Source organism: Hypanus sabinus, chromosome 16, assembly GCF_030144855.1.
Source record: "Hypanus sabinus isolate sHypSab1 chromosome 16, sHypSab1.hap1, whole genome shotgun sequence".
Classification (NCBI taxonomy): Eukaryota; Metazoa; Chordata; class Chondrichthyes; order Myliobatiformes; family Dasyatidae; genus Hypanus; species Hypanus sabinus.
The window spans coordinates 77227760-77245933 of NC_082721.1; the positions used below are offsets into that span (position 1 = coordinate 77227760).

General features: G+C 43.0%; 2 protein-coding genes across 2 annotated transcripts in view; both read right to left on the bottom strand.

The window, feature by feature from the left end:
- LOC132406466 (adhesion G protein-coupled receptor L1-like) overlaps positions 1–18174 on the bottom strand; it is a 693646-nt gene that overhangs the window by 159139 nt on the left and 516333 nt on the right. The window lies entirely within an intron of this gene.
- On the bottom strand, positions 15374–16087 carry LOC132406468 (ubinuclein-1-like). The gene has a single exon (XM_059992185.1). The coding sequence runs from the start codon at positions 15907–15909 to the stop codon at positions 15382–15384; it is 528 nt and encodes a 175-aa protein (XP_059848168.1). The 5' UTR covers positions 15910–16087; the 3' UTR covers positions 15374–15381.

Genomic DNA, 18174 nt, shown 5'->3' on the forward strand with positions numbered 1-18174 from the left:
GTAAACTTGAAAGAGAGGGGAGATGGAGAAATGGAGGAAAGGTGAGAGTAAGAGGAAAGGAAGTGCCAGAGCGAGAAAGAGGAGAGAGCGGTGTTCGAACAACAATAAGCCTTGTTGAAAAGGGTTTCATAGATGTGTCATCAAACAAAATTTGGCACTGATTCAGAATATAGCAAGGTAGGTCACCTATTGGCTTCAAGTTCGGTTGAAGAGATAAACTTGAGGGAGCATCATAATTTAGCCAGGCAGAGAGGACCAGGGAGAGAATTCCAGAGCTTAGCATTCCGGCAGCTGAAAATGTCTGAAGATTTTGGATCACATAGCCATTAAGTAGCATGCAAGTTGAGAAACAGAGAGAAAAACAAGTTATTTGTAGATGTTTGGGGGCACAATCTGAACTGCTTTGCATTAAGGTGGCACGGGATTGGAGTGCGCCGCGGGCACAGTAGAAGCAATCCCGCGTAAGCCTGGTGAAGAGCTTTAAGAAGCCAGTCTCCGTAAAAGAGGGGTACTGTCTAGCGGAGCGGTCATCTTGGGAGCAGTAGTTTTCAAAGTGGTCTGAGTCAAAGTGGTAAGGCTTTGGCTCAACGGGGCTTCGGCGAGAACAGGCGGAGGCAAGGTAAGTAGTTAAGTTCATTCCTTATTTATTTCTTTTTGGTTAACTCTTGAGGAAATAGGGGGTTTGTCTACAGGGTCACTGTTCCATTCTGGGTGTCAGGTGTGGGATTTCTGGAAGACTACCAGCCTTCCCAGTGGCCGCATCTGCATCAGGTGCATCAAGATGCAGCTCCTTAGAGACCGTGTTAAGAAATGGGAGCTGCAGCTCGCTGACCTTCAGCTTGTTAGGGAAAGTGAAGAGGTGATGGACAGGAGCTACAGGGAGGTAGTCGCCCCAAGACTGCAGGAGGCGGATAAATGGATGACTCTCGAGCGAGGGAAGGGGAAACCTCAGATAGTTGAGAGCACCTTGTGGCCATTCCCTTCAACAGTAAGCATTCCATTTGGAGTACTGTTGTGGGGGATGGGGAACGACCCACCTGTGGAAGCAACAGTGGCCATGCCTCTAGCACTGAGTCTGGCCCTGTGACTCAGAAGGGCATGGAACTTAAAAAGATGGCAGTAATAGGGGACAGATAGATGATTCTGTGGACATGAAAAGAAATACAGATTGTAGTTTGCCTCCCAGGTGCCAGGGTCTGCCACATTTCTGATTGCGTCCAAAATATCCTAAAAAGGGAGGGTGAGCAGCCAGAAACTGTGATACATATTGGTACCAATGACATGGGTAGAAAAAGAGAGGAGGCCCTGAAAGAAAGAATACGGGGTTAGGAAGGAAGCTGAGAAGCAGGACCTCAATGGTAGTAATCTCAGGATTACTGCCTGTGTCATGTGACACAGAGGATAGGAATAGAACGAGGTGACAGATAAATGTGTGACTGAAGAATTGGAGCAGGGGCAGGGATGCAGATTTCTGGATAATTGGGACCTCTTCTGGGGCACGTATAACCTGTACAGAAGAGAAGGGTAGCAGCTGAATCCAAGGGGGACCAATATTCTTATGGGTAGCTTTACTAGATCTGTTGAGAGTGGCAGGGGGATGGGAATCTGTATGATAGAGCTGATAACGAGCCGGCAGGTTTACAAGTAAACGATGGGTTTAACATGAATGTAAGGAAGGACAAGCCAATGATTGGGTACAAATGCAGACAGAGCAAAGAGTTAAATTGTACCACAGAGGTAAAACTCAAAAGGGTAAGGTTGCAGGACTGAAGGTGCTGTACTTAAATGCGCGTAGCGTTTGGAACAAGGTGGACGAACTCATGACAGAGTTAGAGATTGGTCAGTGTGTTGTTGTGGGCATCTCTGAGTCGTGGGTGAAAGAAGGCCATAGTTGGGAGCTTAACATCAAAGGGTATACTTTGTCTCGAAAGGACAGGCAGGAAGGCATAGGCGGTGGTGTGTCTTTGTTGGTAAGAGATGGAATTACATCTTTAGAAAGAGGTGATATAGGGTCAGAGAATGTTGAATCTTTGTGGGTGGAGTTAAAAAACTGCAAGGGTAAAAAACACCCATTATGGGAATTCTGTATATGCCTCCAAAAAGTAGCCAAGACATGGTTTGAGATTACAACAGGAACTGGAAAAGGCGCGTAATAAAGGTAATGTCACAATCGTAGTTGGGAACTTCAACATGCAAGAGGATTGAGAAAATTGGATTGGTAGATCGCAAGAGAGGGAATTTGTTGAATGCCTACGAGGTGGCTTTTTAGAGCAACTTGTGCTTGAGCGTACTCGGAGAAAGGCCATCTTAGATTGGGTTTTGTGTAATAACCCAGGTCTTATTAGGGAACTTAACATAAAGGAACCCTCAGGAGACAGTGATCGTAATATAATTAAATTCATACTGCAGTTTGAGGGAGAAGCCTGAGTCACATGCATCAGAAGGCAATGGAATAAAAGGGAATTAGAGGCATGAGAGAGGAGCTTGCCCAGGTGGATTGGAGGGGGATACTGGCAAGGATGACAGCAGAGCAGAGATGGCTGAAGTTTCTGGGAATAGTTCACAAGATGTGGGATAGATCCCTCAGAAAAATTTCTCAAATGGCAAGGGTAGGCAACCATGGCTGACAAGGGAAGTTAAGGACTGTATAAAAGCTGAAGAAGGGCATATGAGGTAGTAAAAATGAATGAGAATCTTTTAAAATCCAACAAAATGCAACTAAAAAAGCTAGAAGAAGGGAAAAAATGAAATATGAGGGCAAAATAGCCAATAATATAAAGCAGGATATTAATAGTTTTTTCAGTTATATAAAGAATAAAAGGAAGGTGAGAGTTGACATTGGACCACTGGAAAATGATGCTGGTGAGGTAGCAAAGAGGCACAAAGAAATTGCAGATGAATTTAATAAGTACTTTGTCTCGGTCTTCACTGTGGAACGCACTAGCAGTGTGCCAGAGGCCTGTGAATGTCAGCAAACAGGAGTGAGTGCCATTGCTATTACAAGAGAAAAAGTGCTAGGCAAACTCAAAGGTCTAAAGGTAGATAAGTCTCTGTACCATATGGACTACATCCATGAGTCCTGAGGGAGGTTGTTGCACAGATAACAGATGCATTGGTCATGATCTTTCAAGAATCACTTGATTCTGGCATGGTCCTGGAGGACTGGGAAATTATAAATGTCATTCCACTCCTTAAGAAGAGGGTAAGGCAAAAGAAAGGAAATTATAGGCCACTTAGCCAAACTTCAGTGGCTGGGAAAGTCTCTTATTAAGGATGAGGTTTCAGGGTACTTGGAGACTAATGATAAAATAAGTCAAAGTCGACATGGTTTCTGTAGAGGGAAATCTTGCCTGAGAAATCTGTTAGAGGAAGTAACAAGCAGGGTGAACAAAGGAGAGGCAGTGGATGTCATGTACTTAGATTTTCAGAAGGCACTTGATAAGGTGCCTCACATGAGGCTGATTCCCGAGATAAAATCCTGTGGTGTTACAGGAAATATACTGGCATGGCTGGAAGAATGGTTGACAGCCAGGAGGCAGCGAGTGAGAATAACAGGGGCCTTTTCTGGTTGGCTGACAGTGACTAGTGGTGTTCATCAGGGGTCAGTATTAGAACTACTACTTTCTGCATTGTTTTTCAATGATTTAGATAATGGAATTGATGGCTTTGTGGCAAAGTTTGCGGATGATACGAAGATAGGTGGAGGGGTAGGTAGTGATGAGGAAGCAATGGAATTGAAACAGGACTTAGAGAAATTGGAAGAATGGGCAAAAAGGTGGCAGATGGAATACAGTGTTGGGAAATGTATGATTATGCAATTTGGTAAAAGGAACAATAATGCGGACTATTATCAAAATGGGGGAAGGTTGAAACACCAGGGGTTCAGAGGGGCTTGTGAGTCCTCGTGCAAGACTCCAAGAAGGTTAATTTACAGGTTGAATCTCTGGTAAAGAAGGCAGATACAATGTTGGCAATTATTTCAAGGGGAATAGAATATACGAGCAAGGAGATAATGCTGAGGCTTTATAAGATACTAGTCAGGCCGCAGTTGGGAAATTGTCAACAGTTTTGGGCCCCATATGTCAGAAAGGATGTACTGTCATTGGAGAGAGTTCAGAGGAGGTTCACAAGGATTATTTCAGGAATGAAGGGGTTAACATATGAAGAGCATTTGGCGGCTTTGGGCCTATACTTACTGGAACTTAGAAGAATGTGGGCGAATCTCATGGAATCCTACCAAATGTTAGAAGGACTAGATAAGGTGGAAGTGGAAAGGTTGCTTCCTATAGTGGGGTAACTAGAACTAGAGGGCACAGCTTCAAAATTGAGGGGCAATCTTTTAGAACAGAGGTAAAGAGGTTTTTTTTAGCCAGAGTAGTGAATCTGTGGAATGTTCTGCCAAAGACTGCAGTGGAGGCCAAGTATGCAGGTATATTTAAAGTGGAAGTTGATAGTTTCCTGATTGGTCAGGGCATCATGGTGAATAGGCAGCTGTGCGGCAGTGAGTGGGATCTGGGATCAGCCATGATGGAATGAGAGGCAGACTCAATGAGCTGAGTGGCCTAATTCTGCTCCTATATCTTATGGTCTAAGATCTGGATAAGATAAGGAATTAAGTTTGGAGACACCACCTACTCAAGAGAGGTTGGAGATGAGGTGATATTAGAAGATAGAAGAATTTGCTATTTGCATGGAGAGGGGAAAAAGGTCAATAAACGTTAAAGGGACAATACTTGAAGGGTGGGAGTCTTTAACAAGTTCATTAATACAGTGCTAGGGATCAATCTGGGGATTAAATGATCAATAATTTTATGTGAATCTGCTTGAGGGAGCAGGATAGAGATAAATGTGATAGCTTGAGATTAAAAAGGAGAGAAATAAAAGTTTGTTCTTGGACTGAGGTAAACTTTAGAATTTTGATTTAGTGGGATAAATGGACATAGCCAACGTTAAAGGACGATCTAGTGTCAAATATGAGCTTTGTGCGCCTTTGTTCGAGGTGAGGATGGGGCAGGCTGAAAAAATTGGCTTGCAGTAGAGAAGACAAAAGTTATCTTTGGATTTTAAGATGGTCATGGAACAGTGAGCAGTTTTAGATGAGATTACGCTGTTATTGTGTTTTATGCCAGATATGATGGTAAGTGTCTAACCAGGTACAGAATCAGAAAATGTTGGCATGATCATTGGGGTCAGGCACAAAGTTAAATGTGAAACATTAACTCCATTCCTCTTTCCGCAGATGCTGCCTGGCCTACTGGAAATATATCTAGTTGGGTATTGGCCTGAAATGTCGACAGTTTACTTTTTTCCATAGATGCTACCTGACCTGCTGAGTTCCTCCAACATTTTGTGTGTGTTGCTTTGGATTTCCAGCATCTGCAGACTTTCTCGCATTTGTGATTTCTAGTAAGGATCTGTTTGTTTCTTGCAGAAATGCTTTAGTGACTAAGGGGCCAAAGGTAAAACAGTTGTGAATTAGGAGACAGTTGATGGAGAAGAGGTCTAGCTAGGCATAATCACATGAGATGAAACAGACATTAAGAGAAGTGAGTGTGAGAATGCTTGAAAGAGGGGAAGGAGAAGCAAGAGATATAGGAGAGGGCAGACAAAGAAACTAAAAAAGGATACATCTGATACAAGGATATTTGTGACCTAACTCAAGATGAATATCTGAAGGAAATAGGCACATTATAGTAATCACATTTGCCTTGTGTTCCTTTGAAAATCTTTAAAACTGTTCTGGATGGACTGGAAGCAAAAATAATTAGTTGTGACAACAACAATCTGAGTATTTACTTCAACGTAACTATCAACAATGATAAGGGATCTGCTAAAATAATTGAACTCGGGACATTTATGTTTCACAGGCGCTGGTGAAATTTATCTCTGAATTTATTTTTATCTCGGTGTATTAGTTTGAAAGATAGGCAAAAGTAGGATCAGTCAAGCTGGGTTGAGTGTAGGGAAAGACATTCTTTTCATTTGGAGACAAATGGACTTTGAGAGATGCCAAAGAGAGGGCAGATTTTGCTTATTTACAGCTGACTTGCAGAACTTCCATTGGTTCTGAACCTGATCTTTCCTGTCTAAAGATGAAATGAATGCAGGGCTGGTTCATCAGACTTGAGAACATCTGAGCGCAAGGTCTCTCCTTATTATTCACTGGTTCATGTTTAACCTGGTGAGAAAACTGACAGTGCTAAACAATTCTCTGCCACCAGCTTCTGTTCCATTCATCGTTCCAGTTTCAATAGGTACATTTAATGTCAGAGAATTGTATACAATATACATCCTGAAATTCTTTTTCTTTGTAAACATCACTCATCCAGTTCACTTAATGCCAAATCAAGAGGGTCAGGAATCTAAACAATTGTAAATGCAGAGGCTTTCATTAGGATGTTAGGATTGCCTAAACCTTTCTCTCTTGCCCATTTGTGCTCATATTCATTTTGTGGGGTGGATTCTTTGGTTAATGTTTTCCTAGACAATATTTTTAGAGATGGTTATTTCATTGTATTATTCTACAAGGGAAAGTTGCGTGTCTGCTATTTGCATGTTGAAAACTAAACGCTAAAGGCCATCCGGTCGGGTCAAATACAATACAGCAATTATACTTCCATTGTCAATCTTTGGGAATATCCTCCAGAACTAGGGAATAAGTAGGGCTAGTCTCTCCTCTACTAACTTGGACATTTGTCCATGCATGGCAGAGTGAGAAAATAGAATGGAAGTGGTGAGAGAAAATGAATGAAAGGGGAGAGCGAGGAAAGACTGACAATCTTGCACTAAGGGAAAAAGGAGAGGTGATGGAGAGAAAGAATGTGGAAAGAGCCTGATAGGAAAGGAAGGAGAGCAGACAATAACAGTAGAAACATAAGTAACTGACATTCAGAGCATGGCTGTGATAGAAGGAAGATAAAGGATGGGACAGATATACATGCATCTCTAAAAATAATCTTGATGTAAAGATTCAGCATTAGGAGGGAGAGCAATTAGGAAGCTCATCCTGGTCTCAGCTCTGTTTATACAGTGCCAGATCTGCAATAGCAAAAAGTGATTATGCAGCTCCTTCTGGGGAGAAAGGTCACGTTAGTTCCTCCCAGACAGTGATGTGGAAACAGGGGATACAAGACAGAGCTGGAACAACATGATAGAATCTGTGATTAATTCAGTAACAGTCCCTCTGCAGCATCAAAGACAAAAGGTTAGAGCTTGGCACTTTCTCTGAGAGCCAGGTTTGGTTCTCCTGCACCTTAACACCAAAAAACCCAAGAACATGTCATATTTTCGTAATCCCGTCCTGCCACTTAGATGGGTGTACAGCAGTATGATGAATATGGTCTATAAATTTGGGCTTTCAAACAGGATAAAGTGGCCAGTACTGTAATTCACCTCTTCTCTGTCACTGTTATTTTCACGTTGAAGTACATTGATCTTTCTAAGTCTTCTTGTCCCCAATAATTCTTTAGTAACCTTCCCACTCTTCTTTCCTGCTCACATCTTGAATGTTCCTTTTGCATCATTGAGTGAGATCCTCCATATGAACAAATGTTTCTCTATGCATGCACTCCCCTCTTTGTTACCTTGGGCCAAATAGTGCTAGTCACATCATAGCCAGGGCACATACTGCAGGGTCTGTCCTCCATCTCCACCTCCACACATACTATGCCCTTGAGCAACCGAGCTAAGCCACCTCTGTTTCCTCATTTATATACCCAGTCCTTCAGTAACAATGCTATGTGTTGATGAAGTCCAGTTCTACCTTTTCTCCCAAATTTCTTATGAGTCACAGAGTTACAGAGAGAGGGAGCACATAAAAACAGGCCCTAAAGCCCACACTAACCCATTTACATTAATCAGACCCCAACCCAATTTATTCTCATTGCGTTATAATTAGCTTCCTCCAAATTTTATCATTCTATGTCCTGGGGGCAATTTAATAGCCTGCCAACCAAAATGACATTGGGATGTGGGAGTAAGCTAAGAGAAAATGCACATGAAAACTCCACAAAGACAGCAGCTGAGGTCGGGATTGAACCCATATGTCTGGAGCTGCAAGGTATCAGTTGTATCACTTTGTGGCCCAAGTAGTTTAACCTGTCCCACTGGTTCCTAATATAGCTAGTAACAAATTTTGCTTGTGTAATATAGCTTGGATAGTTTTGGTGCTACATAACTCATCCATAAATAACACCAACAATATCATATACCGCTGTTGGGCACAGTGACAGGGAGAAATGGGAGTGCAGTTCTCATGTAAATGTTGATCATTCTCTTTTAAGGAGCACCAGTGACATGCCTAGGAAGTTTGTCTGATGTCAAGCCAGTCAAGTTGAATTTCTTTTAGTTAGGAGTAAACTTTCCTCATTTGTCTTCCTCATCTGTTTTCTCAGTGACAGGTATTAGCTCCTACTCCAGCAACAACAGTTAAAAATTCTTACCCATGTCTACAGATTCCATGGACCTGTTCTCTCTATCTCTCCTCCAGTTCTCTGATCTTAAGATATATCTGGGACTTATAATGTTGGCCTCTTGGGCATTCTCAAATTTAACTACTCTCCCTTTGGGAGTGAAGCTTTGCTACCCAGTGATAAAGCTCTGGAATTGCTCCCTAAATCTGTCTGCTTCTCCACCTCTCATCTGTTAAGACAATCCTTAAAATCTCCCTAAGCTTAAACCCTGCTTCCTAAGTTAACTTGCTGTCTGTACTGTTTGCTATTTTCCCAGTGATCAAAACCAAAGACATGAATCTTAGACTGTAATCGGCAGTTTGCAAACTCCCTTAGCTGTCCAAGCTTTATGAGTGCATGATCACTGTTCCCTTTAACCACTACACCAACCACGAGACAGAGCTCTATGGAACATGCTCCTTTAGCCCATCTACCTAGCTGTCTCTTTTTTCACCTTATGGAAGTTCTTCAGATCTATCTCAAGACTACTGTCTACCATCCTTTATACTACTAATGCTTTGCTGTCTGACTTTCTATGTTAGGTGTTGCTGGCTTCTTTCCTGTATCGGTGCGAAACACTGAAATGGGAAAAAACATTGCTAACTTAAAAGTATTGAGTACCAGAGGTGGGATGTTATGTTGAAGTTGTATAAGAAGCTCGTGAGGTCTAATGTAGAGTACTGTGTGCAGTTTTAGTCACCTACCTACAGGAAAGATGTAAGTAAGGTTGAAGGAGTACTGAAAATATTTACAAAGTTGTTGCTGTTTAAGGAGGATCTGAGTTAGAAGGGAAGATTGAATTGGTTAAGACTTTCCTCATTGGAGCTTAGAAAGATGAGAGGAGATTTGATAGAGGTATACAAAATTATGAGGGGTATAGATAGTATAAATGCGAGCAGGCTTTTTCCACTGAGGTTGGTCCATGGGTTAAGGGTGAAAGGTGAAAAGTTTAAAGGGAATTTGAGGGGAAACTTCCAGTGGGTCATGGAAGTGTGGAATCAGCTGCCAGTGCAAGTGGAGGAAATACACTCGATTTCAACGTTTAAGAGAGGATGGACTGAAGATGTTTAAGACTAGATGGGCTGAAATGCCTGTTTCTGTGCTGTACTTTTCTATGACTCTATAAATATTGATCATCACTAGGATGGAATGGCTGGTATTAATGCTTCTTCATAGCTCCAGTGTCTGCACTGGATTTCCCTGGGTGTATGACTTTCCACCTACATCCCAAAAATATTTGAATTGGTAGGTTAATTGGCTGTTGTTAATTACCCCCTAGTGTGTAGGTGATGGGTAGAATCTGGGGGAGTTGGTGGGAAAACAGGTTTTGTGTAAAATTTTTTGATCGTGCAGAGTTGGTGGGCTGGAAGATCTGTTTTCATGCTGTGTTATTCAATGACTAGTGTGTAGAGGCTGATGGAAGAGGCCTTTTAATGCCTTCTGGTATATCTGTATGGCTCTCTGGCATCTACTCCTCTCTGCACGTAGGTTTGGCTACGTTCTTGACTCTATCCACTTTTGAGAATTGTGTTTCTATATACTCTTCTGTTATTTTTATCCCTTTCCCAGAGGCAATCTTCCATCCATCTTGCTTGCTAGTGAGGAATGTTTCACTAACTGCTGTCAATATTACTGCAGATGGAACAACTGGAACAGGAGGCGGGGATCTGGAAAGTTGCCCCCTCTGTGTTCTAATTAATCAGGTCCACAGTAGAGATCTTCAGTGCTGTCTCACTGATGGCTATGCCTTAGAAAAGAAGGAATTCTGGAATTTATCTTCTTTTTTTTGACACAAAGCTGTTTTTGATCAAACCCTCGGTTACCTACCACTTTAGATTCACATTCTCTGTGATTTATTCTGTAAACCACCTTGTTTGTTTACAACGTTGATGAATTTTTTTTTCTGAATGCAGGTTGGTGTTTTTACGCTTGGCGATATTGCACCCCTCCCCTGGAAAAATGATTGGGAGATCCGCATAGAGTCATACAGCATGGAACCAGACCCACCAGCCCCCTAACTCTGCTGAGCACCAAACATCTACTTGCACTAATCCTATTTTTAATTCTTCCCTGAGCCATATCAACTCCCTCTAAATTCTGCCCACCTTACAGCAGCCAACTGACATTCCAACCCACACATCTTTGAGATAACAGGAAATAGGAGCACCTGGAGAAAACCAAAGTGGTCACAGTGAAAAACAGCAAGCTCCATACAGACAGCATCCAAGGGCAGGACCGAACCCAGGTTACAAGAGTGGTGACCTGTGCTACCACACTGTCCACCCATTTCTAGACAGATGTCAGCTGCCACCCATTCTTAACGCTTTCAGGTTAAAGCTGCTTATAGTAACAAACCCAGCTAGCAGCCATTGAAAGCCAAGTAGCTTTAGGCTAAAGATGCATTGAAATGTTACATTATCATTCACCAGGATCCCAAAGTGAGGCTTTTGCATGTACTCTAAACCTATTATTAGATATAATTTCCCACTTGCACTTGGAAATGAATAGTTCAGGTCAGCTTTAGCAGAGGGACATTCATAACAAAGGCAAAGTATAAGATGGAGAAAGGAGTGACCAGCTGAAAGGAGTGGGGCTGGGGGTGGAGAGACAACTGGCTGGTGCAATGAAGCAGGGGTGGACCAGGTTAGTTTTTTATCTTATGACAATAATGAGCCAAGAGCCTAGGACCAGGGCAAGATTAATGGGAGAGAAAGAGCTGGGCCACAGAGAGAGATGGTAATATATTGAGGTCATAAGATTATTTACTGGGGCAGTATCAGGATTGGTTAGGTGCAAATGTAATTTAAAATGAGGTGTTGAGTTTATAGGGAGCATGCTGGCATTAATGGGGCTGAGGAGTGGGATGGGTGAGACAATACTGGGTAAGAGGCTTTGAGGATGAAGGGTTTCGGCCAAAATGGTGACAGTTTACTCTTTTCCATAGATGCTGCCTGACCAGCTGAGTTCCTCCAGAATTTTGTGTGTGTTGCAAGAGGCTTTGAGGGACCAATTACAGGTTGCTAAGAAATTGGATGGGTTCCAAATGTCATAATATGCCAATATATATATTACAAACCATTGGACAGGTTACTGTTAAGTTCTCTTTTTTTTTGTCATACAAGTCGCAGATAAATTTGCTTGAAGTGTCTAGCATCGATTGCAGTGGCAGTGAGCAAAATACCACCAACAATGACTTCACAAAATATGCGTTTCAAACACAAAGCAGGACAGGGACTGTTTCTTCCAGGCAGACCACATGCCAGTCTCAGGTCTTGCACTTGAGATACCCATTTCTTCAATCAACCAAAAGCCTGCTTTCGCATTGAAGACTGAGTGAACTTCACCATCGATATCTGCCTTTATCAAGAGTTTGCTACCAGACATGGATGCGATCCATATTTTATAAAGTCTCACCGTGAACCTTTTATTTTCTGAGCCAGTGAGGTGCGGCAGGAGCAGGTTGACAGAGACCTTTGGCTTGGCGAGGTTGTGTGTGAGGCTTATCCCCACCTTCACCGGCCTACTGCATGAAATAATAATTGCTCGGAACCTCCAACGGTACACAAGCACAAGCTGCCTGCTACTGAAATTAGAGGGGCTTGTCTTCTGGAGTGTCACTCCCATGCTTGAACATTTTCCGATTAGTTCTCAAGACTACGTTAATTCTCATAGGAGGTTTGTTGGATGTTGAGAAGCAGCATTTTTGATGAGAAGATTTAAAATGAATTAGAGCAATAATGTGTCTGTATTGACAGTTGTCTTCACCAAGGTTCACAATGTTATCTATCCATTGGTTGGTTTCATGGCTTGCATGCCAGTAAGGAGCAAACAGAGTAAAGATGGGTTGCTGAGGGCAATGGACTTTGAAGAGTGCATTCCACAAGCCCTCCTGACTTAGTGGGATCAAAAATAGCTGGTGCTGCTCCCTCCCTACACTTCTCTTTGAGAGTCATACAGTGAAGATCACGTTTACTGGGTCTCTGGGGAGACTGAATCTACACTCCCATTTGCGGAGCATCCTCTTGGGGGAGGTGAGTGAGAAGGACCTTGATGATGGCCCTTCCTGTGACAGGCAGTGGGGAGATCCCCCTGTTGGTGCAGACTCGAGGGGCCGAATGGTCTACTTCTTCACCTATTGTCTATTGTCTATTATCAATACCATAGCTGGATTTGCTTCCTGTTTTGAAGATGCTCATGATCTTTAAGGTGCTCTGTTTTATAGTCCTCTTCCCCCGTGAAGCCATGTAGTTGTGACTGACATTCTTTGCCCTTGAGTTCTTGTATTTCAGCAGGGATGCCATTTGCTCCAAAAGCTTGTTATTTTTGAATTGGAATGTGGTCTTTGTTGGCCAACAGTGACTGGAATACTGGCCAGAATAAATTGCTGTGGGATGGAATCAAGGATGGGGTTATGATTTTCAAAGTGCTCATGCCAATGTTCATTGACAGCCTCTCTGTGTGGTGAGTTTACCCTGTGCTTAGCTCTTGGCAGACTGGTGCTTGCTTTAACAGAACTGGAGGCACCTTTACTGTTAGCAGGTTACTGAGCCTTTTGAACTCTCTCCATCCACCATCTGTCCCTTGGGTCCTGTAATTTCTGCTGGACTTCTGTCCTCTGACCTATAGCCAATAAAACATTTTCTTTTCCATCTTTATACTTAAAGTTCTCTTATAACACAAAGGTGGGCACTGTGTAGACTTTCAGAACAATTCTGTCCCCTCTCCCTGAAACCTATTCTCTGTCACATGCCTATCAATTCCTCCTGACTCTCCTGCATTCCACCTACACTAATGATATTTACAGAATCAAATTAACCTACAAACCAACATGCTGTTGGGATGGGGGAGATTGGGCATTGAGTTCCTCACAGCATCCATCTGCAGTAGCTCCTTTGTGACAAAAGCTCAGATGAAGGAATATCCACTGAATGGTCGATTCTAGATGTTTTCCTCAGAAAATGAAGTAGGCTGCACAGGGCCTGCAAGGTGAACTGCCCACAAAATGTACTGCAGTTACTCATGAGGTTGCATCGAGAGCATCTCCCAAAGCCTCGGCCACAACGAACTTGCCAGTTTGTGAGAACACTGTGAAGGCAGAGGGGATGGCCAATGTTTCAGATTGAGTCCCTATGCTGGAACTTGGGAATGCAGGGCTGCTCCATCATTGCCTCTGGGTGGTATTCCTGGAATTTGCTTTGCATCAGTGGGAGAACACTCACTGCTACCGCTGCAGTGGTTCAAGAAGGAAATGCAACCTCACATTCTCAAGGACAGTTGGGGATAGGCAGTCATTACAGGCCTGGTCAGTGGAGCTCAAACACTAACAAATCAATAAGGAAAATTTTGGTTCAAATCTTCCAATAACTACATTTAATGGTGCGACTCGTGAGTAGAATCTCCATGAATCGATAGACACAGCCATGACCAGCAGCCTGTCAGTAGTTACTATCACAATTCTCGATACTGCTGCAAGCACTCCGTGTGTACCTTTAAGCAACTGGGGGAGGGGGAGGGTGTGTGGTGGCATGGTGAAAGACTGTCAAATGAAAAGCAGGCCAGGCACTAGTACTGTACTGGACTAATAGCTACACTACTGTGAGCCAGACATGCTAACAATGTGAAATACTGTGGTCAGAGATTAATTGTTGCATTAGAACTGAGTTAAATGTTGTAGTTTTTGATTGAGTAAATAACTACTAAGGCAAGATTTCTAGTGTCATAGATAAGATTATTAGTACTGCTTACACTTGGGTAAAACTTTTGAATGTTACTGAATTGATACACATAATGAATGGGTAAATATTTGCACTGGTGTGCTAACTGGATTGGAGGGATGACTGATTGTATAGGTAAACACCCCTCTGTGCACACACCCATTCTGAAACTGGGGATAATATTAAATCAGTTCCCCTGGGATTATTCTCCTCATGTTGGTCAATTTCCACTGTACACTTCAGCCTGCACTGGCTCCTGCTCTACCAGGCCTCCCATTTCCAACCTTGTGTATATCCTTGTGTTTAAATCTCCTTGTAGCTTTACTCCTATCTATTTCTGCAACTGATCCCAGTTTTGCACCCCAACCCATTCAATATCCCCCAACTTGACTCAACAGATCCCATGTCCAGTCTGATCTATTATGCTGAACACAAGCCTCTTCATTACAAGTACCTATTCTACTGCAGAAATATACCTCAATATCTTTTTCTCTCAGTTCTCCAATTCTGTCTGCTTCAACTAAGCTTTGATACCAGGGTCCAAACGCTGAGTCTTCAAAATTTCAGACCTATTGTCACCACACTGAGTGACAGAGACCATCCTAGTGGCCAACCTGCAGTCATGTAGGTTATCACACTTATAATACTTTACAGTTACCTTTCTAAGACTAAGGGTCTGTACTCTATTATCCCTTCAGGTAGCAAATTCCAGGGACTTTGAGCTAAATATTTACATCAGCTCTCTTTTCAGCCATTGCCTAACAGATGAACTGCTCAATTATTGACATGTAATAAGATTCAAACCCATGCTTCCCCCTCCCCATAAATCAGCCATGATCAACTTCAACTGTATGGGCCCTATGTTCTAACATACCTCTTCCTTGATTTCTTTCTCCCTCCATTTTCACTTCTTAAAAGGCTTGCTTAAAATGTTTTCACTTGTGGAAGGTGGACATTACCAGCAGAGGCAGAGGTTATTACCCTTGTTTCCTGGCTACTTCTCTGAACTGAGGAGATTTATGAAGCCATTTCAGAGGGCAGTTAGGAGTTGAGAGTCAACTACGTTGGTGGCTTTTAACTCACAAATGGGTCAGACTGGATAGGAGCGATCATTTTAGTTCATCGAAGAGCATTACTGAGGCAGATGTATGCAAAAATCCGGTGGATTCATGACATTTGCTGATGCCATCACTTATTCCAGATTTTTTTTTATTTCTTTAAAAGTCATCATCCCCATCCGATTCAGACGCTTGACGGAACTGCAAAGTTCCACTATTAATGTAAAAACCACCCAACTTAGTGGTCAAGGAGGCTGGAACAAGTTCATCGTAAGCTTCTGAGTTATCTATAAATGGGTCAGTTTCATCATATCCATAACCCATGTCGATAAGATCTTGGATACGATCCTTCCTACGTTTTTTTGGGCCATATTTTTCTTCAAATTTCTTTGCCAAGGTCTCAATTTCTTCATCTTTCCTTTTGTCATCATTAAAAGGGGTACCATAATTGTTCAATCCATCGTTCTTTCGCACTCGCATTAACTCGGGGTAATAAAACTCGGGGCAACTCTTCTCGCTTGACTCAAAGAGAGCCAACGTGTGTCGTGACGTGATGGTGGATATTCCACCTTTTTTCACATTTCCCCCCTCTTCTTCCTCCTCCTCTTCGTCCTCTTCTTTCTTTTTCTTCAACAGAGGAGCCGAGACGGGAAGCGTAGTCAGAGAGACCCGCCGCGGTTCGGCCATGTTATTAGACCCACAAGCTTCTCCCTTCACGCTTTATCGCTATTTCCCGCCCGTCCCTTTCGTTCGCCTGCCGCCCACGGCACTGCTGGTGGCGACAAATGAACTCGAAACGATCACAATCTCCCTCAACGGTAACAAAAACAAACCCCACAAACTTCGGCCGCCGCCATCTTCCCGACCTGCGTGCCGCCGTGCGCGTGCGCGCCCGTCGACACCGGAGGCACTTATTCCAGATTTTCATTTAAATTTAGCAGTTTCTGTGATAAGGTTCAAACCCATGCTGATAGTCGGGAAGCTTGCTTAACCACTTAATTAATCCAGTAAATTAACTCTATTTTTCCAACTGGTAGTACATCTTCCCTAATATTCCCCTACTTTATCTCGTATTTTTTTAGTACAGTTCCAAAGTGTTTGGAGTTCGCGGCCCTGGCAGGCACTCGGTACAATTACAGGTTTGTTGAGCTGCGTTGTAACTCAATGCAACCACAGGAGGTAAATATAAAAACAAAGAACCTGCATTTATAGAAATGCTTTTTGTGACCTCTGCTCTACATCACTATCGTACTGGAGGAAACTGGCACCAAGTTTCATGTAGTAATTTCTAGCGAGCATGCAACATGATCACAACCAGATTTATAAAAGTGCTGATGAGGCCACTCAGCCCATCAAACCCACTTGCTTAGTAGCCGCTAGGATACTTTTTTTTTGGTATTAGTGCAGTGAAATCTTATACACCCACTGGAGGTCACAATTTAATACCTCACAAAACTCCACAGGACAGGCTGTAGCTGGATTGCGTGCTGAAGTCTCTGCAGTGGGGCTCAAACTGCAACTCTCTTGCCTCAGGGTCATAAGTGCTCTCTAATAAGCCAGGGCTGTTATCTTCATATCTGTGAGGAGAGGGGCAATTCACGGCAGGCTAACTGCCTGCAGTTTGAGTCATGTACAAGGGTAGTATGTCCTTGTGGCTTCAAGGGGAGGGCAGAAGAAGCAGTGGAAAATCAAAAGACTTTCAAACCAGGAGCTGACTTCCTTCTGTCACCGCTGGTTGACCACAGTGAATCACCCAGTCTGAACCCTCCAGGGTAAATTATGGCTATCCAGATGAAAGTGACCAACAGACTTGACTTACCATTAAATTCAATGGAAGTGCAAAGGTGGAGCTCTAACGTAGACTACCCCTTTACAAATACATCCTCAATGGGAATGGGGGAATTGAACCTGTTTCATCACTCAGGCTGGACCTTGTTTCGATTTAATGTACAACTGTTGTACCTCTGATACCTTTATCTACCCTTCAGCAAAATAATCTGCCAAATTCAACATGAATTCTGATTGCTCCTCCCCCCAGACTCTACCATATTTCCCCTGCTCTTGTTCTGTTGGAGGCCTTGCTACTTGTTCTAGACAAACATACAAGAGGAAATAGTCTCTCTATATCAATCATAACAAATCCCCTTAACATTTTAAACATCTCAGCAAATTACGTGGTGATCTAACAATTCCTGAGTGTGAAAAATTTCTAAGGTCCCTGCAGCCCTGGTGTGCGGGGTAAGTACACTTTCATACTGCCTTGTTGTAAGTGTGTGTCAGTCCCAGATCGAAAGCACAAAATACTTAAAGAGCGTCGCGGTGCAGCAGGTAGTGCTGCTGCCTCACAGCATCCGAGATCTGGGTTCAATCCTGGCTTTGCTGTCTGTGGAGTTTGCCCATTCTCCCCTTGCCAACGGGCTGCCTCCCACAACCCCCGAAAATGTGTGGCTTGGCTGGTTAGTTGGCTGCTGTAATTCACACACAATGTAGGTGGGTTCTTGGGAGTCTGGGGGCACATGACAGTGAATCTGTTACAGAAAAGCTTGGGGTGGTGGGTTTGATGGAATCACTCTGAAAGGTGGGGTAGATTCAGTGACCCACATGGCCTCCTTTTATGTCATAAGAAACTATGAAAACCAATTGAGATACCTCGGCATTCGCCATCACAGGGAAAAAATTGGGTTGTTCAGCCCTCGGTTAGTTCCCAGTTGATCTGCATCTTAGTGCTACCTGTCCTTGGTTCCCTAACGTCTAATGGTCACAACCAATAAAAGTCTGTGAAATTTACTGTTGAAAGCTTCCACTTGATTCTACACCCATCCACGACAGGGAAGGGAGGTCCAGACTCCCACCCGTCTTGTGTGAAGGATCTCCCTGATACCAGCCTGATAACTTCTTCTTTCTCTATTTCTTCAACTTCTTATTGAACATCTCATTTACATTGACCTTTTA

Bases quoted from the DNA above. Each gene is read 5' to 3' on its own strand.
- LOC132406468 (XM_059992185.1), bottom strand. From the start codon at position 15,909: ATGGCCGAACCGCGGCGGGTCTCTCTGACTACGCTTCCCGTCTCGGCT.